Consider the following 27,915-nt stretch of genomic DNA (forward strand, 5'->3'; position numbering starts at 1 on the left):
GCAAAAGGAAAGGGCTGGCGTTGGCCCTGGGTTCATTCCCCAGTTTCAAAAAAAGCACTTATCACTTTCTTTTTAAATCTTCTGCACATGCTTCTGTCCTCACTAGACTGAGCTCATCTGGGACAGGGACTGAATCTTCACTCTGTAGCCTCAGCATGTAGGATGGTGCCTGGTAGTTTTACAGATGCCATTTTCACTCTCGCCATTTCTTTTTGCCTTTGTGATCTTCTCTGTGTCTTTGGTTGTTTTTCCCTGTTGCTCTGCCTTCTTCTCCTGCTGTCCGTGTCCCCTCATCCTCTGCGGTGCCTTTCTCCTTGTAGACTGTGTACAGTGCCCTGGGCCTGAGGGACGCCTGCCGCTCCCTGCCCCAGTCCATCCGGCTCTTTCGGGACATTGCCCAGGAGTTCTCCGATGACTTGCACCACATTGCCAGCCTCATTGGGAAAGTGGTGAGCGGGAGAGAGACAGGGCACCTGGAAGGCAGGGAAAGTCTGAGCTTGGAGAACGAGAGGGACATGGCCTGGGGATGTGGATTTGGAGGTGGGGAAGCCTGGGAGACTCAAGAAGGGGATGGTGAGAAGAGGCACGGAGCCCTGGAACTTTCTGGAAGGTCGGGGTCACAGCAGAGCTTCAGGAGGAATGGGGCCCAAGGAAAGCCAAGAAGCACAGAGCCCTGAAGACCGGGACTTGCACCTGTTTCCCCAGGTGGACTTTGAGGGCAGCCTTGCTGAGAATCGCTTCACCGTCCTCCCCAACATTGATCCTGAAATTGATGAGAGTGAGTGATAGGTGTGGGGAGGGGCTGTGAACCCCAAACACAAACCTGCCTGCTCAGGGTACGTTTTCAGCAGCGGTCACTGCAGCTGGGGATCCTAACAGCCAGGCAGGGGCCTTACTTTTGATACCCATGTGCCTTCCACTCTCCTAGAAAAACGAAGACTGACGGGTCTCCCCAGCTTCCTCACTGAAGTTGCTCGGAAGGAGCTGGAGAATCTGGACTCTCGTGTTCCTTCATGCAGTGTCATCTACATCCCTCTGGTGTGGGCGGGAGGGTGGATGTAGTCTCTAGGGGTCTTCTTTTTTAAGTTTTTTTGAGGCTTGCTATGTAGTTCAGGGTGGCCTTGCACTCATTATGCAGCCCAGGCTGGCCTTGAACTTGTGGTGATCCTCCTGCCTCAGTCTCCCAAATGCTGGGATCACAGGTGTGCGGCACCACGCTCAGCCACCAGCATTCTTACAGAGGACGTGTTAGACTTACGAGAACCTGTGGAGGAGTCTGAACACTTTTGGTGGCTAAGCCTCCTGAGGGAGGCATGGGGGATTTGTGCAGGGCTCTCTGAGAGAGACTCCTTCCTCTAGGGAGAGAAGGTGGCTTGTAGCTAACTCAACTCAACTTTATCACCTCTTTCTTCCACTAGATTGGCTTCCTTCTTTCTATTCCCCGTCTGCCCTTCATGGTGGAGGCCAGTGACTTCGAGATTGAGGGACTGGACTTCATGGTAAGGACCTTGACCCCTGGGGGTCATAAAGAAGGTGAATCAGTGGCCCAGGGAGGAGCTTACCCCACCAGCCCCACCCAGTATGGAGCTCTCCTCTGTAGTTTCACTTGAGCTTTCCCAGCCTGTGACAGAGGAGAAAGGCAGGCATGGGAGGTGGGGTTGGAAAGGTGTGAGAGGAGAGGAGGACCAAGAGTTGTGAAGCCCACAGCTTTGGACCCTTGTTCCCAGTTTCTCTCAGAGGAGAAGCTGCACTATCGAAGCACTCGGACCAAGGAGCTGGATGCATTGCTGGGAGACCTGCACTGTGAGATCCGGGGTGAGAGGACCCAGAGCTGGAGGGAGTGGGGAGCAGCTGGGGTGATGAGTCTCTGGGACTGAGCCTGCGTCTGCATGCTGCCTCCATGTCTGCCTCCCGCTTCCCCACCCCCAGACCAGGAGACCCTGTTGATGCACCAGCTGCAGTGCCAGGTGCTGGCAAGGGCAGCTGTCTTGGCCCGAGTGTTGGACCTGGCCTCCCGACTGGACGTCCTGCTGGCTCTCGCCAGCGCTGCCCGGGACTATGGCTACTCTAGGCCCTGTTACTGTCCCCGACTCCATGGGGTGCGAATCCAGAACGGGAGGTGAGAACACAGGAGCCTGGCGGCAGACACAGGTGCCAAAGGCCCCATATCTGTCTGGATCCATGGGCCAAGAGCAGCACTCTCCACCCCTGCAGACACCCTCTCATGGAGCTGTGCGCCCGAACCTTTGTGCCCAACTCTGCAGAATGCAGTGGGGACACAGGGAGAGTCAAAATCATCACCGGACCCAACTCCTCAGGGAAGAGTATTTATCTCAAGCAGGTGAGAAGCCCTCAGCCTGAGCCCTGGCATCTTCCCCATCCTCTCCACCCCCTGCCAGCCAGCCCTGGACCCTATTCTTCCATCTCACATGTTCTCATCTGCCTATGGGAGCTGGGCTCGTGGATCTGTCTTTCCGTGGCCTGAACTCCACCCACCTCTGAGTAGGTAGGTGCATGCCATTCCCAAGCCTACCTCTGCCCACTCCCGTCCCTCTTGACAGATTCTAAAGTCAAGCCCTGGAAAGAGACAGTGCGTTCTGTACTCTTTCTTCGGTTACTCTTTGATCTGTCATTCGTGCCCTCACTTGAGCCTCACTTTTCCCTCAGCCCACACCACCAAGTCCCAGGTCTGTCTCCACCCCATCCAGGTGGGCTTGATCACATTCATGGCCCTGGTGGGCAGCTTTGTGCCAGCGGAACAGGCCGAAATCGGAGCAGTAGATGCCATCTTCACCCGAATCCACAGCTGCGAGTCCATCTCTCTGGGCCTCTCCACCTTCATGATCGACCTCAACCAGGTCAGAGGACGCAAAGGGAGGTGGGGTCAGGGAGATGCTCAGCGCAGGCCTGCTGTGTGCCCTCTGTACTTGGGACAGGGAGCATCCGGGTCAGAGGCAGAGGAATCAATACCATGAACATTTTTCAGCCCTTCGCTGTGTGTGAGGCAGCGTTGGCAGTGAGATGATGAACTCATCAGGTGCCTCGGTATTAAGAACTTACAGCACCACAGAGTGGACGTGCCACAGCAGCCTGGGGCAGTGCACCACCTGCCTTGGATGCTAGTGACGCTGCCTTGTGCCCCACAGGTGGCGAAAGCAGTGAATAATGCCACCAAGCAGTCCCTGGTCCTAATTGACGAATTTGGAAAGGGAACCAACACGGTGAGGGGAAAAACTGATGAGAACTGAGCGGGGGAGTGGAGGAGGAGGGCAGAGGGGCCTGAGAGTGAGGGATGTGTGGACAGAAGAGACACACGGGGGTCGTGAGACAGGGGAGGGCCTGGCTCTGCACCCTCACCCTCCCGCGCAGCTGGACGGGCTCTCGCTTCTGGCTGCCGTGATCCGACACTGGCTGGCACTCGGACCCACGTGCCCCCACATCTTTGTGGCCACCAACTTCCTAAGCCTCGTTCAGCTACAGCTGCTGCCACAAGGGCCTCTGGTGCAGTATCTGGTGAGGAAGCCAAGGTGGCCCTGGGAATCCAGGGTGAGTGTTTCCGAGGTGGGGGCGGCTCCTCTGTCAGAGCAGGAAGACCCAGGGCACAGGGGCTGTGTCCCTCCCTCTCCTCAGTCCCCAGGACTGGCCCAGGACCCCAGGGCAGGAAGCAGGGCCATGACACCTTTTGTTCTCTTCCAAGACCATGGAGACCTGTGAGGAGGGGGACGACCTTGTCTTCTTCTATCAGGTTTGCGAAGGTGTCGCCTGTGCCAGCCATGCCTCCCACACAGCTACCCAGGCTGGGCTTCCTGACAAACTCGTTGCCCGTGCCAAAGAGGTGACACTGTCCTCCCATCCAGCCACCCCTCCGGGCACCTGGGTTTCTGGGCATGCATGATCTTTGGCCCTGACTTCTCCTCCCCACCCCTCCCCACCCCTGTATCTTCCTTCTTGTTCCTAGGTTTCGGACTTAGTCCGCAGTGGAAAACCCATCAAACCTGTCAAGGAGCTGCAGAAGCAGAACCAAATGGAAAAGTAAGCGTGTGGCCCAGTCTCCTCTTCTCCCCCACAGGGTCTCAGCCGTCTTCCCCAGCCCTGTGCCCTCCCGCACCCACTGCTTCTCTCTGAAATCCCGGATCTTCAAGGCCAGGGCATAGCCTGGGCCATGGCCGCTCCCTCTGCTGAGGTTCAGTCTCCATCCTCCATAAATCTCACTGTCCTTTCTCCCTCTCAGGTGTCAAATACTGGTGGATAGGTTTCTGCAGCTGGATTTGGAAGATCCCAGCCTGGACTTGGATATTTTCATGAGTCAGGAAGTGCTGCCTGCTGCCACCACCATCCCCTGAGAGTCCCTTCTCTGCCCTCCCAGCCCTGAGACCCCAGGGGCTCCTGTGCCCACTTTGTGTGCTTATCCCCTTTAACCCCCTTCAGACCCGAAGTTTGGTTGCCCTGGAAAGTTTGGTTTACTATTAGGAATAAAGTCTATTTTGGATAAAGTTAATGTTCCCTTAGGCCACCCAAAACAAGAGAATAGGAAGCGCTGAACACCCAGTGGAAGCCCATGGCATGGGCTGGAGGGGGCTCAAGGGTACAGTGCTTGCTTGGCATGCACCAGGCCCTGGGTTTGATCCCCAATACTGCAAACAGACAAACAAAAAAGTGACACTACCTAGGGAGACCCTTGGATTCCACCCCTGGAGACATCATGAGAGACTGCTGCAGAAAGGCCCTAGGAAACAGATGAAAGGGATGGCAGAGGGCCCCAAGAGTCTTCAGCAGGGACACCCCTGCCTCAGACCGGGAAAGGGGCCAGGCGGGGTGGGCGGCAGGGTTGGAGGGGAGGGAACAGCCCTGCACACCACAGGCTGGCTGCACCCTCCCCACCTCAGAGCCGTGGGGAGCCCACGGCCTTCAGGGTCACCCCTGGCTCCGGCTCCCTACACAGTTCTGCTGCTGCCACTGGGACAAGCCGCCAAGACCCGGGGGCCCAGAACTTCTTCCTCTGGGTGAGTATCAGCCCAACAAGGGGTCTCCTGGGAGGCTCGGCTCACCTCCCTAGGTCTGGCCTGTTTCCACTCAGCTGGAGGGCCATGTCTGCTGCCCACCTCCCCGTGCCCTCCAGGGCCTCAGTGGTGTGTCTGGGCTCATAGTGACCAGACCGTGAACCCACCCAGGCGCTGAGACAGGCCCATGGCTCTGAGCCCCGCCGCAGGGAGTCACCTCCACTTACTGCCTGACCCAGCTGCAGAGGATGCAGGCCCTGGAGAGAGAGCAGGATGCCCTGTGGCAGGGGCTGGAGCTGCTGGAGCACGGGCCAGGCCTGGTTCCAAGACCGTCTGAACTGAGGGAGGCTCAGCGACAGACAGCAGCTTTTCTGGGGGCCCCGGGAGAAGTAGGGGCTGCCCCTGTGGGGATGAGGAGCAGCGCGTGGGGGTGCTCTGGGGAGGGGAGGGTTAACAGCAGGGGCATCACAAATGGACGCCACCAGCGGAATGACAGGACACTGCCTGGTGCTAGGCTGGTGTTCACTGGGGCAGAAGGAGGCTGGTCCGTCCCACTCAGAGGGACAGACTAGGATCATCCTGGCCGGGGAGGCCCAGCAAGGGCAGGGAACTGCAGGGTCAGCTCGGGGCCCAGATAAGGAGAGGGGTGGTCAGCCTTCAATGCCTCCTTTAGAATTTCCTATGATTCACACCCAGAGCCCGGCGGCCCCCAGTTAGCCCAGATTCACAAGGTGAATGTCTGTTTGCAGAATCTGATCCAAGGGAAAGTGAGTTTATTATTTTTAGTTTAGGCTTTTAGGAAATGGGGAGGGGGTGTTGGGGTCAGTGGTAGTTTAACAGAAAACATAGTGTGAATTCTCTCCCCCCCCCTTGCCCACTGAACAAGGCTGGTTCCTGTGGAAGCCGGCACGGGAGGGAAAGGCCAGGGAGGCAGAGCCTAGGGCAGCTACAGGTAAACTCAGGGGTGGGGGGCAGAAGCCCTGGGCCCAGGGTGGGGAGAGCAAGATGCCCCGGCTGTCTCCCTGTTGTCCAGGAGATGTCGAGGCAGCAGAGAGAAGCCACCCAGCTGGGCTGCGCCCTGGGCTGGGCCGAGGGGCCCCACCTTTGGGTGAACCCTCCTCTGGGTCCCTGGGTGTGGGCCGGGTAGGCCGAGTCAGGAAGAATTCCCTTCCTCACTCTGTGTCCTAATGCAACAGCCTCCTTACAGCAAAAAGTTTGTCTCCTGCTCCTGAAAACACATGCATCTCTCCAGCCTCATGCCTTACTCCCCTATCTGCTGTGCAGTGATCTTCCTGGCCCGCCCCGTAAGGCCTGTGTGTGATCCCAGCACTCTGGGAGGCTGAGGCGGGAGGAGTTCGACCCCAGCCCGGGCAACTCAGCAACTATCAAGACCTTGTTTCAAAATAAAAATATTTTTAAAGGGGTGGAGATGTAGCTCGGAGTGAAGGCCCTGGCAATAAATAAATAAGCAAATAAATAAATAAAATGACCTGAGAAGACATGCTCATGAAACTATCAGCTTTAAACACAAAAATAAAATAACAAAAAATAAATAAATAAAATAAAATAGAAGCTGCTTCAGAATTTATAGTAAAACAACTCTGTGACTAAGCACCCGGTGATGGCATGGTGATGCTCCAAAGCCACAGAGGGCGGCTTCCCCAGCCGCCAGGTCTCCAGTCTGCTTTCCGCACAGGCGGGGAAGGCGCACTGCGGGACGCCCACCGCTCTCTCAACACCGCAGGCTTCCCTTTGCGCTTTCAGAAGGCGGCCGCTAGCGGGAGAGCAGGCGGAGCAGCAGCAGAGCGCCCCCGATGGCGCCCCAGCGGGGGCCCCCGGCCTGCCGCCCCGCAGCCCCGGCCCGAGGCCGCGGAGTCGGGGGCGAAGAGGCGCGAGCGGCCCCGGGCAGGGGCGCAGGAGGCCGCCGGGCTGCGCCCGCGCCTTCCTCCTCGGCCCTGCGCTCCTCGGCCCCGGCCCGCTCGGGGAAAGGCGGGGGCCTCACCTGGGAGCCCAGGGCCAGCACCACAAACCGGAGAAAGGCGTGGGTCGGGGGCGCCGGGCTGTCTTCGCGACCCACCGCGGACACAGTCACCAGCACCACGGAGTCGGGGGCCGCGCACTCCGGGACCTCCAGCCACAGGCGCCCCCAGGCGGACTCATTCAGCCCCAGACGGGCCCTGCCAAGGGGATTCAGTTGCTAGGCTGGAGCGAGCCGCCAAGGGGCGGAGCCAGTTCCGGGGCGGGGTCATGACTGCGGGCCAATCGGAAGGGTCCTGGGCGGGGCTTGGAGTGAAGCGAGCAGGCCACGCCCCCAACCCACAGGTGGCTCGGGAACCCGCAGGAGGGGCCAGGAGGGGGCCTCACCTGGACAGATTGGAGGTGAGGACGAAGCTAGGGTTGACGGAGGTCTTGAGGTCGAGATCCTGAGAGCCGGAGAAGCTGGCGACGCGGAGGCTGAGCGGGGCCTTGCTGCCCGGGGCCAAGAAACCTGGGGGTCCGCTGAGCTGCAGGCAAGGCGGGTCAGGGGAATAGCCGGTCCGACCTCTCCAGCCAGAGCTCGACTTCCCCCCAGTCTCACCTCCAGCAGGACGGGAGCCACGGTGCAAGGCTGGGGGGCAGCCCTGTGCAGGCCCTGCCCGCCTCCGTCCTGGCCTATCAGCTCCAGGGAGAAGGGGCCGGGGGCGGACAGCAGCGCTGGCGGCAGTGAGGCCGCGAGGAGACCTCGCTCTGGGGGGCCCTTGGGCTCCAGGGCCACCTGACCCAGCTTGGTGCCCTCTGGAACCCTTCGAAGGACGACGTGGGAGAAGTGCGGCGGAGGACCCCCAGGGTTGCCTCTGGAGCCCAGCCCGGTCACTTCCACTAGCAGCTGGGTCGGGAGCCCTGGACCCAGAGGGGATGGAGAACAGGGTTTGCATGAGATCCAGGGACACTGGGAGGAAAAGTGAACGACCTTGTCTTGAACGGGTGATGGTTACATGGGGAGATTACATGAACTCCATCAAGCCGTACACTCAAGTTCAGTGCTCTTTGCTCATAAAAAGATGCATACCTACAGGAGCAAAAATACGTACGTGCGCATGTACCTGTCTGCACTCACACACTTATATAATGAACGGCTGGTGCTGCTCGGGGAATAAACATACCTGCAACTGGCTGAGCCAGGGGGTAGAGGCCAGGGTGGGGTCCATCCTCCATGGGGATCCCAAAGTGGAAGAGGAAGTCGAGGCCGGTCTGGGCTGGGGGAGGAGGAGGGCAGAGACCCCGAGAGGAATGTGCCTGGCACTGCTCTCTGAGCCGAGGCTCTGCCGTCTGCCATCTCCCCCTTACCTTGCACTCTCAGCCGAGGGGCGCCCTCAGCTGTGACATGGATCTCCCACATCCCTGTCTGGGGGGGGTCCGTCACAGTCACCACCCAGAACTGGCCAAAGCGGCGAGTGTGACCTAGTAGACCCACACCTTCCTCGTGGTTCTGAGACTCCCCTGGGATGGGAACAAAAATTTGTCACATGAAACAATTTCCTTCCCTTAGCACATCCTCCCTCGTTTGCCATTCTCCAGGTTCCAGTTTTGTCTCTGCCTTGGAAGATACACAGATGTACCTGCAGGGCTCTTGATCCAGAAGCTGCTGATCTCCCCATGCATCCGGACAGTGAGCTTCCGGAGCAGCCCATCCACAATGAACACAGCTGCTCTCCCAGGAACCAAGACAGGAGGTTCCAGGGGAAGAGTCACCTTGGGAGATGAGCAGGACCAAAAATGGGGGAGAAGGTAAGGCATGGAATGAGGAATGAACAAAAGAAAAAGGTGCAGACAGTCACCAAGCCCACAAGGCCCAGTGAGGGTCGCAGGGCCGGGATGACCAGTTACTATGGTCATCGACAAAGCTGGAGGTGAGGATTCAGAGGGAAGCAGTCACCTCTTGTTCTCCCTTAAGAGATGGCAGGACTTCCTGTCATCACCCCGAGGACAGAGACCAGAGACTGTGAAGGAGCAGAGGTTAACTGATTTGAAAGGGCGGGGAGAGAACTTTCCTTTTCTACCCTTCTGACCAAAAGGAAATGCAGCACCCTTTCTCTTTTAAGAAGATAGAGGCAGCATCACACCCCTAGCTCTGAGCTGAGGGCACTCACCCCTTATGAAGTGTGATTGAAAAATATGGTGAATCTTTAAACTTTTTTCTTTTGTACTGGGGATTGAACTCGGGACCTTCTGCTTTTGAGGCAGGTGGTGGCACCACTGAGCTAAATCGCTGGCCCAAATCTTTAAACTTCTTAAAAATGTATAACAGTAAAAGACACATTGCCATTAATCCTCTTCAAAATACTCCCCCTGACTTTGAACACATTCATTCATCTTGCCATTCTTGCCACTTCCTGAAGCAGCTCTGAAATCTTCTTTTGTGAGCATCTTTCGCTGTGCTGCCACACGTGGCTGCCTCCATGTCCTGGAGAATTTAAAACATTTACCCTTCATGGTCACTTCGACTCGGGAAGAGCCAGGGGTCCTGTGGGGCTGGATCCAGTGAATGGGTGGATGGGGACACACAGTAATGGTTTTATGAGCTGCATTTCTCGGATGGCACTCGACAGCAGCACTGACTGGGCCTGGATCACACCTCGTAAAGAGTCACAAAAGAGGCCTTCAGGGATGACTAGAAAGGGCCAAGAACACCATGAGGTGTGTTCAAATCAAGGGAGAGTATTTTTGAGGGGAATTAATGGCAATTTATCTTTCACTGTAATAAAAAATTTTAAACCTAAATATTAGCGGTGTATTTTGTCACCTCATACTCACCAGAGCACCTATGCTGTCCCCAACAATGGCCGCTACGTCCCGAATGTGCTGATCTTTGGTGAAGATCACTTCTCCTCCTGACGAGAGGGCCACTGCTTCATATGGCTCAAACCGCAGAGGTGACAAGACCTCACGCCGAGTCCGACCCTGACCCCTCGATGGATCCTCCGTCACCAGGAAAGTCACCTGTGGTCAGAAGGCCACCCAATGCTGGGGGTGCCCGGGCGCCATCTACTGCTGTGAATGAGGATCGCTTGCTGCTCATGCTTCCGGCAGAGTTGAGGATTAGTGACAGCGTCTACACCCTGGCTTGGGGGCACCATCTCCCATCTGAGCTGCCTTGGCCCTGGTTAGCAGCGAGCCACCCTGGTAACCCTAAGCATCTTTCACAGCGGAGTCCTGGCAGTGGTTCTTCAAATGGTTTACTGGGCAGATTCAAATACGAATTCAGCACCACTAAGGGCAGGGCCTCCTACTCTTTTTTTTTTTTTGGTACCAGGGATCGAACTCTGGTCCTTAGCTTGTGAGGCAGGCGGCAGAACCACTGAGCTAAATCCCCGGCCCTAGGGCTTCCTACTCTTGAGTACTGTAGAAGTTATGACTGGGCTGGCTGCAGTGGCACACGCCCAGCTACTTGGGAGGCTGAGGCAGGAGGGCCACAAGTTCCCGACCACCGTGGGTGACTTCAAGCCCAGTCTCAAAATAAAAGGCTGAGATATAGCTCAGTGGCAGGGCCCTCCCTTAGCTTGCATGAGGCCTTTTGATCCCCACCATGATGTGAAGTGACTCAGGAGACTGTTGCCATGGGGTCCCTCCCATCCCTGCAGGGCCGAACCTGTTCTCCCTCCAGCCGTGCTCACCCTGCAGTGCCGCTCCTGGGTCAGGGACCCAATCCTGCTGGTGAGAAAGGCATCCTTGGGGGAGGCGTCCGTGAAGACAAAGATGTCTGAGAGTGGCGGGGTGTGCAGCAGGGCCAGCTGGCAGGGTGGGAAAGGACTGGTGTTAAACAGGGCCGTGGGCAGAGCCGGGAGCCCAGGCAGAGTACAAGGGAACAGGGCGCGGCAGCCTGGAGGGAGCTCGTGGAGCTAGGCTGAGGGGTGGGGCGCGGTTCCCTCTCTAGCTCCCCCTGGTGGCGGGCCCTGGAAAGGTCAGGGTTTGGGGAAGGCAGCGGAAGAGCTCAGACCTCCAGCGCCGACAGGCACATCTCAGGCTCGTCTCCACCCCCCAAGGCCTGGATCTCATTGAGTTGTTGCCAGAAGCTGTCAGGGTCACTGGCTGTGAAGACAGGGCCGAACCCTAGGCAGGGAAAGGAGGTTGAGATGAGTGCGGAAAAACCTCCCCTTTGCCAGGTCTGGTGGCACTTGGAAGGCTGAGGCAGGAGGATTGCCATGAGTTTGAGGCCAGCCTAGGCTACACAGTGAGACCCTGTTTCAAATAACCAGAAACGGGGGGGAGGCACTAAATGAATTGATTTTACGGATCTTAGAATAAGGTCTTCATTATTCATTGATTCATACCTTCATCAAACATGTAATAAGCCACTATGAGTTATCTGACAAACCAGACTCAAACCTTCCCTTTCGGGAATTCTCAGTCCTGGAGACATTCTGTGGGATCATCATGTCAACCCTGGGAGTCTGACACTGACCTACTTAGTGGGTGATGAAAATGAGGCGAGAGAGGGTAAATGCCCAGCCTAAGGGCACAGCGAGCCGGGGTGGCCGGGCCAGATCCCGCCAGATCCCCTGACTTCCAGTTCAGTCGGGGAAGGAAGTAGGACGAAACCACCCCGGACACTTCCTGGACGAACAGGCCCCCTATCTTCATCCCAATCTCGCTACAGGAAGTGCAGAGTCGAAAATAGCTTATAGTGGGCCGGGGATTTAGCTCAGTGGCACCGCGCCTGCCTTGTAAGCAGAAGGTCCTGTGTTTGATCCCTGGTACCAAAAACAGAAAAAAGAAAATAGCTTACATCATAGAAGCCTAAGAAAACAGAGGCTCTGAGATGGGTGTGGAGGCACAGGCCTGTAGTCCAGCACTCCAGGAGACTGAGGCAGGAGAATAGCAAGTTTGAGCCCAGCCTGGGTGACTTATCACCCTGCCTCAAAATAAAAAATAAGAATAGTACAAAGGCCCTGGATACATCCCCCAGTAAAACATAAAATAAATTTTAAAATTAAAAGAAAGGAAAGCAGAGGCTATGTACCTAAGCATGGATCACATTTTATTGGTTTGTTTTTGAGACAGGGTCTCAGGCTGGGAATGTAGCTCAGCAGTGCAGCATCTGCCTGAAACAGGGTCTCACTCTGTAGCTCAGGCTGGCCTCGAACTCATGGCAGTCCTCCTGCCTCAGCCTCCCAAGTGCTAGTATTACAGGCGTCCTCCACCATGCTGGGCTGGATCACACATTAGACTAACAGAAAAAGTGCTGGGGCCAGGGATTTAGCTGAGTGGTTCTACTGCCTGCCTTGCAAGTGCAAGGTCCCGAGTTCAATCCCTGGTACCAAAAAAAAAAAAAAGAAAAAGTGCTGAGGCAGGGATGTAGCTCAGTGCCTGCCTAGTAAGCACCAGGTCCTGAGTTCAATTCCCAATACCAAGAAAAAAAAAAGTGCTACCTTTTTTGGGTTTTGCCATTTTGGCCACTTGTTTTCTATGCGCACAGGGGCCCAGTAGAGGCCCGTGAAGAGCCACAGGAAGACTCACCATGGAAGTGGAGCCTCTAGGCCCATCTCCTCACTGAGGCCTGTGCCCCCCCCCAAGACTTTCCTTCCCTCCCCTTTCCTGGTACCATGACAGCTACCTGGGTCGTGGAAAGGCACTAGGACATAGTGGACGGGCTCCATGGGGCCACCTCGCCGCTGCTCCACGATGTGGCGAGCCTGGATCTTGGCAGCACTGATCTCCTCGCCCATACTGCCCGTGGTATCCAGGACAAAGCTGAGGCTGGAGGCCGGGGTGATGTCCAGCAGCCTGCGGAGCAGGGCGGAGACACCATGAAGCAACTGCATGGGGTCGTCCTCGGCCCCTGGTTTGTCAGGAAGCCACTCACCTGGAGAAGCCCTTGTCTCCCAGGTGGCCTCGCAGGAGGCTGAAGGCCTGGATGGAGGCCAGAAGGGCCAGCTTTGCAGCCTGCGGGTGCAGCGTGTGGTGGGGGGAGAAGCCCGGGGATGTGCTGTCCTTGTTGATGCCTCCCCGGGGCGGCTGGGAGCTGCTCCGGTCAAAATGGCCCCCATGGCTACATTTCCCTGGGTTGAGGAAAGAGATCTGGAGGGTGGACATCAAAAAGCCACTGCCTCCTAAGGAAATGGGGCCCTTTCTGACCTGGCATGACCCTCTCATCCCCCAGCAAAGGATCAGCACGAAATGACATTGTGTGGTAGAAAATCCAGAGTAAATCTGGAGGTGTCGGTCGCCACAGCACGTGGTGGCCTCCAAAGCTGCCCATGGGTAACAGAAATCCTGTGAGCAGAATAGGAAGCTGCTCCCCACCGAACGCACCCAGCCTCCTCAGCGGGCCTCCATCCACCCCCACCACTCCCAGCATCCTCTTCTCCTGGTCAGAGATGCCACGGCAGGTGGAACAAGGGCTGACAGGACTGAGACCCTATGTAAGTGATCAAAGAAAGTGACGTTCTCCCCTGCTAGTGGGGAGGAGCACTTTCCCACCTGGTACCTGGAGGTTTGGGGGAATGAATTCCAAAGTAGCCGGAAGTGAGCAGAGTAGAACCCAGCAAATTCCCAGGGCAGCTCATCTCCCCACAATCAGAGCAGGTAGCATCATGCACTGGGAAGAGAGGGCAGGGGCTAGAACAAACCCCAGGGATTTTACCTGTCCTCCCAGCATCTGCAGCCTTTCCTCCCGCCACAACAGTGACAGCCCACAGCTTCCTGGCAAGCCCTTCCGAGCCCAACCCTGGAGTTCTGGGGCTGGCAGTGGGGGTGGCTGTTTGAGACTAGGACTGTACAAGAAAAGCCCAGAAATGTTTGGATCTACCCTACAAGGATTTTGCCCTCTGTGAGCTGCAGACAGGAAGTGAACTTGTGGTGGACCGGAAGCGGCTTCCAAGTCCTGGTTTAGGTGAGAGGATGAGGGGACTGAGAGAAAGAAGTGGGAGCCGGCGGGGCGGGTGGGGTGGGGTGGGGGTCTGAGGCCCAGAGCCTGGGTTTTGACTTCTCCCCGGGTGACCGGGCCTGCTGTTGGACTAGGACTGACTTCCGGAGATGAAGACACGTCCTATGCGACGTGACCACAGGACGGGCCACAGTAGCGGGCGGGCTGAGCAGAGGTGGCTGCGCGGGCTCCCCACCCTCCCAGGCCACAGCTGTACCTTGTGCCAGGCTCCAGAGCTCCTGCCTCCTGGGCCAGAGGAGGTGAGGGTGTGGCCGCTGCTTCCCCAGCTCCACCCAGTTGCTGTGACTGTAGAAATCCTGGGCCCCAGGGGGAGAAGGAGGAACAGGCAGGGACAGAGCTGGTCTGCCGCCTCTCACCGCCACCGCTGCCAGAGACCCAAGTCCCCTCCCTTTCTCTGTCCCTCGCCCAGCACAGAGCTCTGCCCACGTGAGAATCCTCCCATCTCCAAGGGCCCAGGACCCTGCCGCCTTCCCCTCTCTGCTTTCCTTCTTTCTAGCCACCACCATGGCCTCCTGCTGTCCCCACCAGAAGGAAGGCTGCCCGTGTGGTGGTGCCTCGGGTGCTGGCTAGCAGGGCCCATCCCTCTGGAGCAGGGGCGGGCTGGCTGAGAGGCTGCCTTAGCTGGGGCTCCACCGGCCATCACCCTACTCCCGCTCACCTGCAAGGCGTGCAGTGCGGCCCCGAGGCGCCAGCGGGCCAGCGTGTGCTCCAGGGCTCTGGCTGCCGCCAGGGTCTCCTGCAGAGCCCCCGCCAGTCGCTCGCGTGCCTGGCCCAGCCGCTCTGCATCAAAGTGCAGGTCAGGGTCATTCTTGGAAGCTGCCAGGAAGTCCTGAGCTGCATTGGCACGGGCCACCTCTCCTAGGGCTGCTCGGAACCGCCGGGAAGGAGACCCAGGTCCAAAGTATGCAGCAAAGAGGTCATCGGCGAGGAGGGTGCGGCCCTGGCAAGAATGGTGGGGGCAGAGACCCCTCGGATGGGACCGTTGCCCATCTTACCCCACTCAAGGCTGGGACGGAGGGAACCAAGAGCGCTGGCCCCAGGAGGGCAGCCCTGTGCATCCCGAGTCCAGGACAAGGCCACTGCGCGCCATTGCTGTAGGGCAGTGGGGAGGTGAGCAGGTGGGAGGTGAGTGGCTCTCCTCCTTGTGGCTGGGGCAGGGGAGACCCAGTGCTCACCAGGAAGTCCTCGAGGCGAAGCGGGGGCCGAGCCGGGGGTGGCTGCTCCAGGAAGAGCTGCAGGGTGACATTTAGCGCAGCCTCTTCGGTCAGGTCCTGGTGGGTGACGGAGCCGGGGGCGGCCACAAGGCTCCAGATATTGGGGAAGAAGGCAGATGCGGGGGACAGCAGCAGCTGCGACAGCAGCAGCAGCACTGAGGGGCCCAGGTAGGACAGGGGCTCCTCCGCAGGGAGCATGGCTGGGACATGGACCAGGGGACAGGAGGCTCTCAAGGGAGGGGGAAGCAGCAACTCCAGGGCAGGCCTGGCTGTTCGTCCACATGGGCACCTCCTCGGCCGCCTCCTTTGCTCCAGCCTGGCTCCTCCTCCGTCCCCCAGACAACCTGAAGGCCTTCTCAGGCCAGGAGGGACAGACGCACACCTTCCAGGACAGGGGTCCAAGGCCCCGCCCGGCCCCTCCCAGGGACTCCCTCACACAGAGGAAGGGGTCTCCTCCGGGGCCTCTCCCCTACCTGGCTGCTGGGTCTCCCCGGCAGGGCCGGCCGGGTGGCGTCACAGGGCACTTAGGTCAGAGCTATAATTAACCAGGCCTCAGTGGAGGGGGAAGGCTGCCTAGCAAGGGGGCAGGACAGGCAGCCCCTGGCCCTCCACCCATGCCTGCCCCGGCCACAAGCAGCGGGCGGCTGGGCGGGCTCACCCGAGCTGCAGTGCGGAGGTGAGGCGCTGGGGAGGAGCTGGGAGGGAGCTGAGGGGCGGACGGGCGGGCAGCGTGACTCAGGCCTGGCGCCGCGCCAGAGCCAGACCCAGGATGTGCGCCTCCGCCCACCAGCGCCCAGGGCTGGCCTCGGCCTGCAGCCCTGCTCTGGCTCAAACAGCCTCGAGGATTCAGGAGCCCAGGCCCCTGCACCCTTCCCACCCCACCACTGCACAGACAGACGAGTTTGTGGTGAAGTATTTTATTGCTGCTGTCCCTCAGGCGGACACTGGGGGCAGGAGGACTGGAGCTGGGCATCACAGCATCTTCTGGAACAGCACAATGGCCTCCTCCACCTTCCTGAGCTCTGCCTCTGTCTGCCTGAGCTGGGGTGGAATACGGGGGTAGGGTAAGGACCCAGTTCTGAGGAGACCCAAACACCCAGAAAGCAGAGAATCCAAGATCGCGAGGCCCAGGGATGGGAGTGTCACCCTGCCCACCTTTCTGTCCTCTCACCATGCCCCTGCTGCAGGGTCTCCCCCATCTCTCTTTTTTTTTTTTGGTACTGGGGATCGAACTCAGGACCTTGCACTAGGTAAATGCCCGGCCCTACCTGTCTTGAGTGATCAAAGCAAACCGCACGCTGCCTGGCACCCCCACCGCCGAGCAGGTGGGCACAGGCTGTCAGCTGTCGGGTGAGTCAGGTAAAACGGAAAATGGGAATGCTAGCACGGTCTACTACAGGAGGCACGGGTGTCAAACAAGGCGAACTGCTTCGGCACCAGGGAAGCGGCAGGAGGCGCTGCCCCAGGCTGCAGCCTGCACATGGTTCCAAGTCCCGGGCAGCTGGGTGGGCACAGGGACTGCCGGGGAGGGTGCCTGGCTCTAGGTCTGCCTGTCTCCAGCCGGCTGTGACCTCCTGCGCCTGGGCACAGGGAGGGGACTGCACGGCACTGCTCGGGGTGTGGGCGGTGGGCTCCCCGCACACTTCCGGGCCAGCAGCCTCAGGGCTGGTCTGAGGGGTGGCGGCAGGATGCCTCCTCACGGTGCTCACCTTGGCTCCGTCCGTCTCCTGGACCTCAAGGGGCACCTTGCCCGAGTAGCCCACGGCGGAGCGGCGCTCCCGCAGACGCTGGGCCTGGCGCCGCACCTCAGCCTGCTTGGCCTGCAGCTTGCCCAGCTCCCGGGCTGGGTCCACCAGGCCCTGCAGCTGCAGGTGGATGGAGCAGCGGTCAGACGCCAGGGCCACAGCACAGCCCTGGGGTGCAGGGGCCCCCAGGGCCAAGATGGTCACCACACCTGCACTGGCCAGTGCCTGCACGTGGCCAGACACCGCCAACGCCAGGGTGCCTGTGGCCTCGTCAGCCACTTCCAGGAAACCTGCAGGGGGGATGCGGTGAGGCCTGGCCCCAGACACAGGAGACCAGGCAGCCAGGCCAGACACCAGTTCCCAGAGCGGGCTGAGGCTCACAGTCAGGCCGGGTCCGGGTGAGGTTGTAGTCGGCACGCAGGGAGCGCACGGCTCGAGTGATGCTCAGCGCCAGCTCAAGGGCGGCTTCCGCCTCGGGGTCCTTCCAGGAGCACTGTGGGACGGAGAGGGCGTGAGGGAGCCCAGGAGGACAGAGCCCCCGCAGAGCCCACTCCAGACCAGGCCCTACCTCTGCGGGCTCCGGGTAGGGGGTGACGCAGAGGCTGGCAGGGGCCTGCGGGGTCCGCCGGGGCAGCCTCTGGAACAGCTCCTCTGTCACGAAGGGCATGAAGGGCGAGAGCAGCCGCAGGCCGACGTCCAGGCAGGTGTACAGCGTCTGGCGGGCACACTGGGCGGCCACCAGGTCCACCCCACTCAGGATGGGTTTCAGGCACTCCTGGAGAGGGGCACCAGGCTGAGTGTGGGGCTCGGGAAGGCGGCACCCCAGGGCCAAGAGGTCAGCTCCACCTGTGCCTTGCCCCCCTTGGCTTCTCCTCACCAAGTAGACGTCACAGAGCTCGTACAGCCAGAAGCTGTACTGGGCCGTGGTGATGGCTGGGAAATCGTAGGCCCGGAAGCCCTCATTGCTGAGCCTCACGGCCTCTGTCAGCCTGCTGAGGATCCAGCGGTCCAGCAGGCTCTCCTGGCCTCCAGGCTGGGGGAGAAGGGAGATCAGCCAGCAAGGCCTTCGCCCGCCGGGGGAGGGAGCCCAGGGCCCGGGGGTGGGAGCAGGGACAGGTCACCAGCCACCCTGGCGAAGAAGGACCCTGGTGTGGGTAACTGTGTGCCTGAGCTGCAGGGAGGTCCCTCGGGACGGGGAAGGGCTCCTGAGCCCCGGCTGCAGTTCTGGCACAACAGGGACTGTGCTGGATGCCTGTAGGGCCAGAGTGCAGCCTGCATGCGATCTGGCTGCCTTGCTGCCCACCAGGCCCTCACCGTGGGGGTAGGTGAGGGCACAAAGCCCTCCCCAAGGCCTCGGAGGGCAAACTTGGTGGCGTTCCAGAGCTTGTTGCAGAAGTGTCGATAACCCAGGATCCGGTTCACGTCCAGGTTGATGTCCCGACCTAGAAGCAGGGGACACGTGAATCTTCCCCATCCCCTGCCGGGGCCGCAGGAAGGCCAGGGCCGAGCACAGAGGCAAGCCTCAAGGGGGAGGCGGCGGACAGGGGCTTAGGGGGACCCACCTTGCGAGGTGTAGGCACAGAGGCCAAAGCGGAGGGCGTCCGTGCCACACTCAGGGATCCCAGCAGGGAAGTCAGCCTTCTACAGGAGGGGGGCATCCTCGTCAGCCCTGCCCCTCGCCCGGCCCCCAGGCCCCGCCCCTCATACCTGTCCTTCTTTAGCCTTCTCCACCTCGCTGGGGTCCAGGTTGCTGTTCAGCAACTGGTCGTGGAGGCCCTGAGGGTGGGAGTGGGGCAGTCAGGTGGTCGTGGCCGCAGCACCACCGCTGTCCCCAGCTGGCTCGCCGCCCAGCCTACCTGCAGGGAGACGCCATGGACAACATCCAGGGGGTCGATGACATTCCCCAGGGACTTGCTCATCTTCCGGCCGTGCGCATCCCTCACGATGGCGTGGAGGTAGACCTGTAGGGCAGGTGGCAGGAAGGCCACTGGGCCCGAGCCCCCCCTCCACGGGCCCCAGGTCGGGCCCGCTGTGGAGCTCAGGCCCCACCACGCATCCCCGCTGCCTGCTTGGCGCCCTTCTGTGAATCAGAAGCCCTCGGTGCCCTGTGAGGGGAGCACAGGAGCCACCCAGAGCTCTCGGGGCCTGGCGGGTCTGCCGCCCTCGCACCTCTCGGAAGGGCAGCCTGCCAGTGAGCTTCAGGCCCAGCATGACCATCCGGGCCACCCAGAAGAACAGGATGTCATGGCCGGTCTCCAGCAAGGTCCCCGGGTAGAACACGCTCAGGTCTTCTGACTGGGGACAGGGCGGGGCCAGGGCGGGGCGTAAAGGGGAGCCCGGCGGCCCTGAGGGCCCCGCCACAGCCCACCTGGGCCCGGGCACACACCTGGCTGGGCCAGCCGAGGATGGAGAAGGGGAAGAGGCCGGAGGAGAACCAGGTGTCCAACACGTCCTCATCTGGGGGGCCGGAGGCAGAGGTGACGATGGGGCGAAGTGCGCTCAGGGCCCGGCTCTGCCCTCCCGGCCACCCGGCCCCGCCCAGCCTTGCCTTGCTCCAGGGCAATCTTGTCCGGCGACACTGCGAACTCCCGGGCGGCCTTCTCCCGGGCCTCGGCCTTGCTGCGCCCGCTCACCCAGTAGCGGCCGTCGGGGTCCTGCCCGGCACAGGTGCACTGAGTCCCCACGGGGCCCCTGCCAAGGGCCCGGCCGCCCCGGGGTCCAGCCCGGGCCCCTCCTCACCTCCCCGGGGGGCACTGCCGGGTCATGGACGGTGACGAAGTAGGCGGGGATGCGATGGCCCCACCACAGCTGCCGGGAAATGCACCAGTCTCTGCAGGCGTGGGCGGGAGGGAGGGCGTCAGAGCCCCTGCCAGGGCCCGCAGTGCCCCATCCAGAGGGCCCCACGCCCCGCGCACCGGATATTGTCCATCCAGGAATGCCACGTCCGCTGATGGGCCTCGGGCAGGATGCGGAGCTCACCCCGGGTCACGGCCGCGCTGGCAGCCCGGGCCATCTCCCTACAGCGCACGTACCACTGCGGCCTCAGCAGAGGCTCCACCACGTCCTTGGAGCGGCTGGGGTGCGAGTGGGCAGGAGGCCAGGCATCAGTACCCTGAGGAGCTCCCCCCGGCCCCGGGGTCCCCCAACCTCACCTGCAGAGCGGCACCACCATGGGGTTGTCCTGCACGCCCCGGAACAGGCCTCGCTCCTTCAGGGCCGCCAGCACCGCCTTCCTGGCCTCAAACCGGGGCAGGCCCTGGGTGGGAGAGCCCTCGTCACGGCAATGCCGGTGGCCCTAGCCCGGCTCCCCGCGCCCCACAGCCGGCAGCCTCACCAGGAAGGGAGGGGGCACGCCGACGAGGGCGCCACGGGAGTCCATGATGCTGACGGCCTCCAGCCGGTGCCGCTGCCCCAGCTCGAAGTCGTTCTGGTCGTGCGCAGGGGTGATCTTGACGGCGCCTGGGTGGGCGGGCACACGGAGTGCTGGGGTGCCGGGGACCCCGGAGCACCTTCCCACGCTCAGCCCAGGCTGAAGGATGTGCCCTGACCAACCCAGCCCCAGCCTCCTGAGAACCGGCTCTTTCTGAGACAGGTGGGCAGCCGACATGTGCTTTGTGCTTCCGGTCTCTTCCTCGCCCCCAGAGCAGCTCCCCGCTCACCTGTGCCAAACTCCATGTCCACAAAATCGTCAAAGACAATGGGGAGGCTCCGAGACAGGAACGGGTGGATCACGCTCTTTCCCTTCAGGTGCTTGGGACAGACGGAGAGGTCAGGAGCACACAGCAGGCCGGCCCGGTGGCTCCCCGCCGGGGCCCTGAGCGCCCACACCCCACCCTACTCCCAGGCCTGAGAGTGCCACCTGCAGGGCTGGGAGAGGAGCGAGTCGAAAGGCCAGCAGCGTCTGGCAGCTCCCTGGGGGCTCAGTCCCCAGCCCACTCGCACCCATGGCTGTGAGAGCCTTCCGGGCTGGCCGGCAATCCTTCCAGCTGGGGCCCTGGCCGCCCTACCCGGTATCTGGGATCTTCTGGGTGCACAGCCACTGCCACGTCTCCCAGCATGGTCTCAATCCGGGTTGTCGCCACCACCACCTCTTCGTCACTGTCTGGGGTAACAGAGGCCTCAGGGGCTCAGGCCTGGCCCTGCCCCACCCAGCCCAGAGACCTGGTGCCCCAGGCTCCTACCTGAGCCCTGGACCTTATAAGCAAAGGACACAAGGACCCCAAACTCCACCTTCTCCTTGTAGCCAGGCACAGAGAGAAGGGTGCGACCCGTCAACTCCTTCTTATCCACCTGCAGGAGGGGTATTTAGAGAGCTAGCTCTGGAGCAAGGGCTGGGGACAGACTGAGACAGGGGGGGGGGGCAGTGCACCTCGATGTCGGAGATGGCGGAGTTGAGGGTGCAGGACCAGTTGACCAGGCGCGTGCTGCGGTAGATGACGCCTTCCTCATGAAGACGGACAAAAGCCTCCGTTACGGCTGCTGACAGTTTCTAGGGTGGAGCAGGGACAAGTCAGAGAGCTGGGCTTGGGAGCCTGGAGGCTGAGGCAGACGCGCAAGGCGGCAAGGTCCAGGGAGGCCTGTCCTGCCAGTCCCCCAGATGCACACGGGGCTGCTCTGAGGGAGAAGTGCAGGTGACAAGCCTGTGTGATGCTGGGATGGTGAGGAGCCGGGGTCACGTGCTGGTGCAAGGCATCCTGGGAGCTCAGGTGCCATGGGAGGGGGAGGCCTAATCACGGAGAAATGTGGAGCCTTGGGGTGACTGAGGACAGAGGATGTGAAGGGCTACAACTGGGGTAGGAAGTGGCATTTGCAGCTAAGCCTTCAGGGTGTCCTAGGAGAGGGGTCACCTCCTAAGGGAAGGTCGAAACAGGGCTCCTCTGCTGAGCCCCGACCTGGGGAGCCTCCCATTCCCACCCCAGCCCAGAGACCCCGTCCTACGCACAGGGTCCATGGTGAAACAGGCTCGCTCCCAGTCCAGGGAGCTGCCAAGCTTCTTCAGCTGGTGGTAAATCCGGTCACCCTTCCTGCAAGGACAGACAGGCCGGGGCTGGAGCACATCGAGTGGCCAATGGGGCACCATGGGGATCACGCATACCTCTGAAACTGACCGCCCCGCAGCCAGGGTTAGGGGAGGTCGTTCCTGCACAGGGGACAGGAAAGGAGGCCACCGTGCCTGCTGCAGGCGCCCGCGAGGTCGCTGCCTACTCACTCCTCCTTCCACTTCCAGACCTCCTGCAGGAAGGCCTCACGCCCCAGCTGGTGCCGGCTCAGGCCCCGCTCCCGCCATAGCTTCTTCTCCACCACCACCTGGGTGGCGATGCCTGCATGGTCACAGCCTGGGTTCCACAAGGTGGTCTCGCCGCGCATGCGGTGCCTGGGGGAGGGCAGGAGAGCGAGGGTGAGCCAGGCCAGTGTCCAGCACTGGAAGAAGCAGGGGCTGCCAGGCAGGCAGTCATCGGATGCTCAGCAAAGAAAGGGGGTGGAGCTGGAAGCCTCCCGACCGGAAAGCCACAGGGAAGGGAGCCAGGAGAAGAGCCAGGCAAACTGGAAAAGGAAAGAGGAGGCTTTCGCCCAACTAGACAGTGAAAGGCATGAGAAAGTTATGAAGGTTAAAATAAGAAATGCCTAAGAACAAAGTCACAGACGAGGGCAACGAAACAGTGCCAGCAAACAGATGCAAACAAAATGAGCATTTGTGAAAGGTCACACACGCTGTCGGGAGGCCAAGAAGAAACTGTCCAGAAAGGCGTCCCACTTTGGGACAAGTCACTGTCTGGAGAAAACCTCCCTACTAGCTCACATTCACACGCAGAAGTTCGACCACAGTAAAGAAATCACCCTAAGAAAGCAGGACTGCATTCACAGGCTGGTGCCAGGCCAGTGTTTACCTAAACGTGGGAGGCCCTGGGCTCATCCTCAGCACTGCCAAAGAAACACACAACCAGGAAAGGAGAAACATTTGCAACAACAGGAGCAGGGCAACTCAGCAAATAAGCAACCCCATGATAAAAGAATGCGTTTAAAATATAAATAAGACAACCAAGTGGGGCGTGTGACTCAGTGGTAAGGGCAGGGTCCTGAGTTCAATTCTGAGAACCAAAACTAACTAACTAACTAACTAACTAAATAGTCAATACCCACAGCAGGTAAAAAAAATCTTCAATAAGCCAATTAAAAAAGAAAACAGCTAGGGCCGGGGATTTAGCTCAGTGGTTCCACCACCTGCCTTGAAAGCGCAAGGACCCGAGTTTGATCCCTGGTACCAAAAGAAAACAAAAAAGAAAACAGCTAGGCGTGTTGGTGCATACCTGTAATCCCAGCACTCTGGGAGACTGAAACAGGAGGATCACAAATTCGAGCCCAGTCTGGTCCACTTAGCAACTTAGCAAGACTTTGTCTCAAAGAACATAAAAAAGAAAAAATATATAAAAAAGGCTACTGCTTGATGGACAGGCCCTGGGTTCAATCCCCTACACCACAAAATAAGTAAATAAATCAACAGAAAAACGGGCCACAGAAAGGTACAGATAATTCACAAATGGGGAAACCCGACTGGCTGAGACATGGAAAGAGACACTGCTACCACAGTGGGTGGAAAATAAGAGAGGTATTAGACTGGCAAAACACAGACCGAGGAAGCCCAGGGTTGGCAAGGGTGGGGAAATAAACAGCCCCTCATTCGATTCATAAGGGACTCAAGCAGCTTCCTCAAGTCTCACATGGGCGAACCGTGGCAGCCCACCAAGGTTACTTCTTGGTAGCTGCACAAAAGAAACTTTCTACACACGCCTGAGCAAGGACGTACGGCACATGTGACAGGCTTCCATCAGAGGAAAATTAGGAATGACCATTAATTTAAAAAGCAATTCCGAGCCGGGGATCTAGCTCAGTGGTTCCACTGCCAGCCTCGAAAGTGCAAGGACCCGAGTTCAATCCCCAGTACCAAAAAAACAAAACAAAACATAAAAAATGTGATTCCACTATGGTACATCCATAGAGTGGAATACTGTGGCTCAATCAAAAAGAACAAAATCATTTTATGGGTAAGGACAAGGAAAGACCTCCAGGAGAAACTGATAGGCAAGGAAAAAAAGCTATAGAATGACATGCGTGATGTGAGCCCTTTCTATTAAAAAATGGAAAAGAAAAACTCACCTATGGAAAAATTATCCCCTCTCTACATTTGGGTACCTACATGTACTGGCACAGCGATTTAAAAGAAAAAAACAAAAAAGAGCCAAGCATGGTGGCGCAGTCCGTCAGTCCCAGCACTCAGGAGGCTGAGGCAGGAGGATCGCTGTGAGTTCCAAGCCAGCCTGGGCTATATAGTGAGTTCAAGGCCAGCCTGAACCACATAGCTTCAAAATAACAAAACGAAACTAAACCAAACTAAAGTTATTTTTATTAGAAGAAAAGGAAGAGGAAGGAGCCCGTGAGTGCGGTACATGATGAAGTAAGTCACCGGACTAGGTGAGGCGGCTGAAGGCCCCAATGAGAGAAATACAGCACCGCTAGGGGCAGAGCAGGACCGAGACAAGGGGCCGAAGCTCACCATCGGGTCAGGGAGTCCTGGATGGCGTTGGTGAGCGCGTGGCCCAGGTGCAGCGAGCCGGTCACGTTGGGGGGCGGGATGCAGAGCATGAAGACGCCCCGCGGATTTGGCGCGGACACGCTGGGGCGCTAGCGAGAGGACAGATGTGCTAAGGCTCAGTCACCCCGCTGGGGCCCAGGCCAGGGCCTTCGGCTCCACCCACACCCCAGGCAGCACACGCTCACCCCGTACTCTGGCTTGAAAAAGCCCTGCCGCTCCCACCACGGATACCAGGCAGCCTCCACGTACCGCGGGCTGTAGGAGTCGGGCATGGCACCACTCACGTCTGGGGACACAGGGGGGCTCAGCGCGGCCGGGCACCGGGGAGGTCAGGGACGGGGCTAGCGCGCAGCAGAAGGGGCTGACGCTCCCCGGCCCCTCCTACCTTTCTTCTCCCCAGGCGGGATGGGGATGTCATAGGTAATGACTCCAAGATCGCGCTTCTCCTTCTTCTCGGCTTTTGGTTTCTTCTGCTCAGAGAAGGTACAGGCCCAGGCATCAGGCACCCACCGTGGCCCCCAGCCTAGTCCGGCCCAGCCTCCGGCCCTCACCTCCCCTGGTGCTGGCTGCTGCTGCAGGATCCTCTGCTTCTGCTGGAATTTCTCCAGCTTCTCCCGTTTTTTTGCTTCCTTCTTGAGCTGAGCAGCTGTCTTTGGAGGTGCAGGGACCTCGGGGGCTGAAAAGAGGAATAAAAATTCACACTCCACACAGGGGCAGCTTGTTTCAGAAGGGCCCTTCCGGTTGGCAGAGTGCTGTCTTCCCCAATCCGCCAGGGCCGCCCCGGCCAACCCCAGGCCTGCCTACCTGGCTGCTGAGAGGAGGACCGAGTCCCCGAGAGCAGAGCCACTTCTCCCAGCACCGCCCGGAACTCTGGCTGCTGGACACACGTGCGAAACCAGCGAGTCACATTCCCCCAGATCTGGCGGGCAGAGGGCTCCAGCACCTGGGAGGGAAGAAAAGAGCAGCCTCAGCACCCTGCCCGAGGGAAGCGCCGTGGACCCTCCCCAGGCCCGGGACGCTCGGAACTCACGTATCGGAAAGGCAGCAGCAGGGCTGTCACGGCAGCCAGGTCGGCCAGGGAGGGCGCATCCCCCGCCAGGTAGGTGTGCAGCCTCAGCCACTCCTCCAGGGGCTGCAGGGCCTTCCCCAGGGCTCCCAGGGCAGCCTGGCCGGAAGGAAAAGGGCGTGAGATCACAGTGGCCCACTTGCGCCCTCCCAACCTATCCATCTGGCCTCTGTCCACTCCTACAGACCCCACCTGCAGGCCAGTTCCTTCTTCACTCAAGTGGTCTTCCCGGCGGGCGGGGGAGGCCTGCTCGCTGCCAGAGCCCCTGCTTAGCCCTGAGTTCCGTCCCCAACACCTAATATATGTGGGAATCTATGTGCTTGTGAGTGTGTACATGTGCATAACACACATCTAACCCGTCCCTACTGGACGTGACTTCATGTATCAGACGAAACACACTGAGCAGGAACGTTGAGAGTAACGATTCGCTGAGGCAAGGTAGGAACTGCCAAGTCCTCAACAAGCACAAACAAGCAATAAACAAATATACAATGCACTGCTTTTTTTTTCTTAACCCCAATAGAGAAAATAAGCAGGCCTGGGTTACAGGATTTCTAAGAAAGAGGGGACTATTTTGGGTAGGGTGACACATATTCATTCATGTGTTCCCTGGAGAAGCTCAGTACGCACACACTCTCACTACTCTGCAGGTGTTGAGGAGCCCCAGGGACAGCTCCCTCTGGAAGGATGTTCAGGGATGGTCTGGCATCAGGGCTCTCTCTTCTTCACTTCCCTTTCTCCCCATTCCACTTGTCTACCTGGTCGCAGCACCTGTAATCTCCCTCTCACTCAGTCTTTTCCTGCATTCAAAGTAATCTCTACAGTGGGCATAGTGGTGTAAGCCTATAATCTCAGCACTTGGGAGGCTGAGGCAGGAGGCTCGATGTGTGTTCGAGGCCATCCTGAACTACACACCAAGACCCTGTCTCAAAAAAAAGAAAGAAAAAGAACACCTCAAAGTAACTTCTATCTTCATCGGTTTCAGACTTGCCAAACTTTTACTCCTTTACTTAGTCTTTAAAACGGATTTAGCTCAATGGTTTCACCCCCTGCTGCACAAGCACAAGGACCCGAATTCGATCCCCGGTACCAAAAAAAACCCCAAAAAAACAAATGCTCCACCGGATTACATGCTCTGCACACCTTTTAATCTCATTACATCTGTGAGGCATGTATTACGTCAGCCTGCAATTTCATAGTCGTAGGAAGACCAAAGCTCAAGAGAATTTTTTTAAAAAGTGCCCAAAGTTACCATACCAGTGACAACCTGGGACTTGACCAGTCGTGCCCTCCATCTGATAGGCTGTGGGGTCTCCCGATCCGCTCCAATCCTGGTTTCCCTCTCCATTTCCTGTTTCCCCCCTCCCACTCACCTGGGGGTCCTGGGCCGGGCTCCGGAGTCCCAGGGCCGGCAGCGTGGCCCCACAGGCCGCCGGTATGAGCTCCGTGTCGGCATAGCTCACCCACTGCTGCACGAGCACAGCTGCTCGGCTGCCCCCAGGGCCCCCCAGGCCCGCCGGCCACAGCAGCTGGGCCACAGCTGTGGCCCCCCACACCCAGAGCCCCCCGGGCCCCTGCTCCAAGGCCGGCAGGCGGGGTGGCGGGAAGGGCGTCCGGCTGGCCGGGGGCGGCTGAAGACAGATGCGGGGCTGCGCGCCGCCCCAGCCAGGCCCGTCCCCAGCCTCCCCGTACCGAGCCGCGATGAGGGCTCGGAGGCTGGGGAAGGCGTCCGGGTGCGGGGAGACGTACAGGATGGACATGGCTCTGCGGGGTCCGCGCGGGTGCAGACACCTGGGGAGGAGACGGGAAGGGAGCTGAGGGAGCGCGGAGTCCGGGACCCTCGTCGGGCTCCGCCGCACAGGCCAGGCCGCGCCTCGGAAGCCGAGCTCCTGGGCCGGACGCGGGGGCACCGGACGGGGCAGAGGGCCGGGGATCGCGGGGCTGGCGTGGGCCGTACTGGAGCGCGGGCCGGCCGGGACTGCTCAGCCTGTACCCACTCCGGTGGCGGCCGGCGGAGCTGTCGGCTCGCGCGGGACGGCGGGGGGCTCCGGGCGACCCTGGCTCCCGGCGACCGCCACCCGGCAGCCGGCGCCCACGTGCTCCCCTTTGTGACAGCGAGCGCTTCCGGCCGCGAGTCCTGGCTGGGCGGCCGAGCCCCTCCCTCGAGCCGGCCCGTAGGACGCGGGGACCTGGCGCTCCGCTCAGGCGCGCCGCGGGCACCCCGGGGTCCTCGGCGGGGCGCGGGGGTGGGTGGGGACTGGCTGGAGGGCGCGCGGCCCAGCGCGGCCGCGAGGTGGCGGCCGAGGATCTGTGAGGACCTCCCTGGTGCTGAGGGAAGGAGTTACTAAATCCTCCACACCACTTTCGTGCCTC

The 27,915-nt window shown here is 59.9% G+C and overlaps 4 protein-coding genes across 26 annotated transcripts in view; 2 read left to right on the plus strand and 2 right to left on the minus strand.

Annotated features, from left to right (window-relative positions):
* The window catches only part of Msh5 (mutS homolog 5), a 24,049-nt gene extending 19,556 nt beyond the window's left edge, over positions 1 to 4,493 (plus strand). For 10 of the 16 annotated variants that reach the window (XM_087210333.1, XM_087210338.1, XM_087210337.1 and 7 more), the window contains 13 exons: positions 321 to 449; positions 706 to 778; positions 929 to 1,038; positions 1,419 to 1,499; positions 1,728 to 1,815; positions 1,930 to 2,119; positions 2,215 to 2,341; positions 2,709 to 2,858; positions 3,147 to 3,221; positions 3,370 to 3,546; positions 3,698 to 3,835; positions 3,959 to 4,032; positions 4,232 to 4,493. In XM_087210333.1, coding sequence (XP_087066459.1) covers positions 321 to 449; positions 706 to 778; positions 929 to 1,038; positions 1,419 to 1,499; positions 1,728 to 1,815; positions 1,930 to 2,119; positions 2,215 to 2,341; positions 2,709 to 2,858; positions 3,147 to 3,221; positions 3,370 to 3,546; positions 3,698 to 3,835; positions 3,959 to 4,032; positions 4,232 to 4,343 — 1,524 coding nt within the window. In that variant the 3' untranslated portion in view covers positions 4,344 to 4,493. Of the gene's footprint in view, positions 1 to 320; positions 450 to 705; positions 779 to 928; positions 1,039 to 1,418; positions 1,500 to 1,727; positions 1,816 to 1,929; positions 2,120 to 2,214; positions 2,507 to 2,708; positions 2,860 to 3,146; positions 3,222 to 3,369; positions 3,547 to 3,697; positions 3,836 to 3,958; positions 4,033 to 4,231 lie in introns of those variants that run through there. The other 6 variants (XM_087210334.1, XM_087210331.1, XM_087210332.1 and 3 more) reach the window with 6 other exon arrangements.
* Positions 4,494 to 4,563: 70 nt separating this feature from the next.
* Sapcd1 (suppressor APC domain containing 1) lies at positions 4,564 to 5,791 on the plus strand. The gene is given in 5 exon segments (XM_021260107.2): positions 4,564 to 4,954; positions 4,957 to 5,003; positions 5,240 to 5,389; positions 5,674 to 5,681; positions 5,683 to 5,791. Coding segments are annotated over 5 exon segments (705 nt in total).
* Vwa7 (von Willebrand factor A domain containing 7) lies at positions 5,754 to 15,896 on the minus strand. Of its 3 annotated transcripts, none has more exons than XM_087210340.1 (16): positions 15,614 to 15,896; positions 15,102 to 15,492; positions 14,585 to 14,706; positions 14,123 to 14,222; positions 13,468 to 13,578; positions 12,844 to 13,039; positions 12,595 to 12,764; positions 10,978 to 11,090; positions 10,655 to 10,771; positions 9,795 to 9,980; positions 8,600 to 8,732; positions 8,328 to 8,480; positions 8,144 to 8,236; positions 7,579 to 7,880; positions 7,365 to 7,504; positions 5,754 to 7,177 (listed from the first exon to the last, which is right to left on the minus strand). In XM_087210340.1, exons 2-16 carry the CDS (start codon positions 15,421 to 15,423, stop codon positions 6,775 to 6,777), a joined length of 2,661 nt encoding a protein of 886 aa, XP_087066466.1. In that variant the 5' UTR covers positions 15,424 to 15,492; positions 15,614 to 15,896; the 3' UTR covers positions 5,754 to 6,774. The 3 variants fall into 3 exon arrangements, with proteins under 3 accessions (XP_087066466.1, XP_012928226.1, XP_087066467.1); XM_013072772.3 differs by having other exon boundaries at positions 14,585 to 14,866; XM_087210341.1 differs by having other exon boundaries at positions 6,997 to 7,177; positions 7,579 to 7,929; positions 14,585 to 14,866.
* A 145-nt stretch (positions 15,897 to 16,041) lies between these two features.
* Positions 16,042 to 27,768, minus strand: Vars1 (valyl-tRNA synthetase 1). 6 transcript variants are annotated; one of them, XM_004846959.4, is made up of 30 exons: positions 27,500 to 27,768; positions 26,916 to 27,333; positions 25,507 to 25,641; positions 25,281 to 25,419; positions 25,028 to 25,152; positions 24,862 to 24,946; positions 24,662 to 24,762; positions 24,438 to 24,565; positions 22,095 to 22,259; positions 21,828 to 21,909; positions 21,255 to 21,374; positions 21,067 to 21,175; positions 20,893 to 20,987; positions 20,545 to 20,635; positions 20,220 to 20,344; positions 20,038 to 20,141; positions 19,801 to 19,959; positions 19,625 to 19,715; positions 19,434 to 19,539; positions 19,272 to 19,342; positions 19,055 to 19,180; positions 18,742 to 18,846; positions 18,593 to 18,661; positions 18,448 to 18,526; positions 18,200 to 18,327; positions 17,763 to 17,918; positions 17,454 to 17,660; positions 17,267 to 17,378; positions 16,850 to 17,175; positions 16,042 to 16,181 (listed from the first exon to the last, which is right to left on the minus strand). In XM_004846959.4, exons 2-30 carry the CDS (start codon positions 27,300 to 27,302, stop codon positions 16,113 to 16,115), a joined length of 3,795 nt encoding a protein of 1,264 aa, XP_004847016.2. In that variant the 5' UTR covers positions 27,303 to 27,333; positions 27,500 to 27,768; the 3' UTR covers positions 16,042 to 16,112. The 6 variants fall into 6 exon arrangements, with proteins under 6 accessions (XP_004847016.2, XP_087066439.1, XP_087066437.1 ...); XM_087210313.1 differs by having other exon boundaries at positions 27,235 to 27,333; positions 27,536 to 27,748; XM_087210311.1 differs by having other exon boundaries at positions 26,800 to 27,333; positions 27,536 to 27,748.
* Positions 27,769 to 27,915: the final 147 nt, after the last annotated feature.

The sequence above is a fragment of the Heterocephalus glaber genome, unplaced genomic scaffold (genome assembly GCF_053883595.1).
Source record: "Heterocephalus glaber isolate CG9 unplaced genomic scaffold, H.glaber_assembly_v1.0 deba00001141, whole genome shotgun sequence".
Lineage (NCBI taxonomy): Eukaryota > Metazoa > Chordata > Mammalia > Rodentia > Bathyergidae > Heterocephalus > Heterocephalus glaber.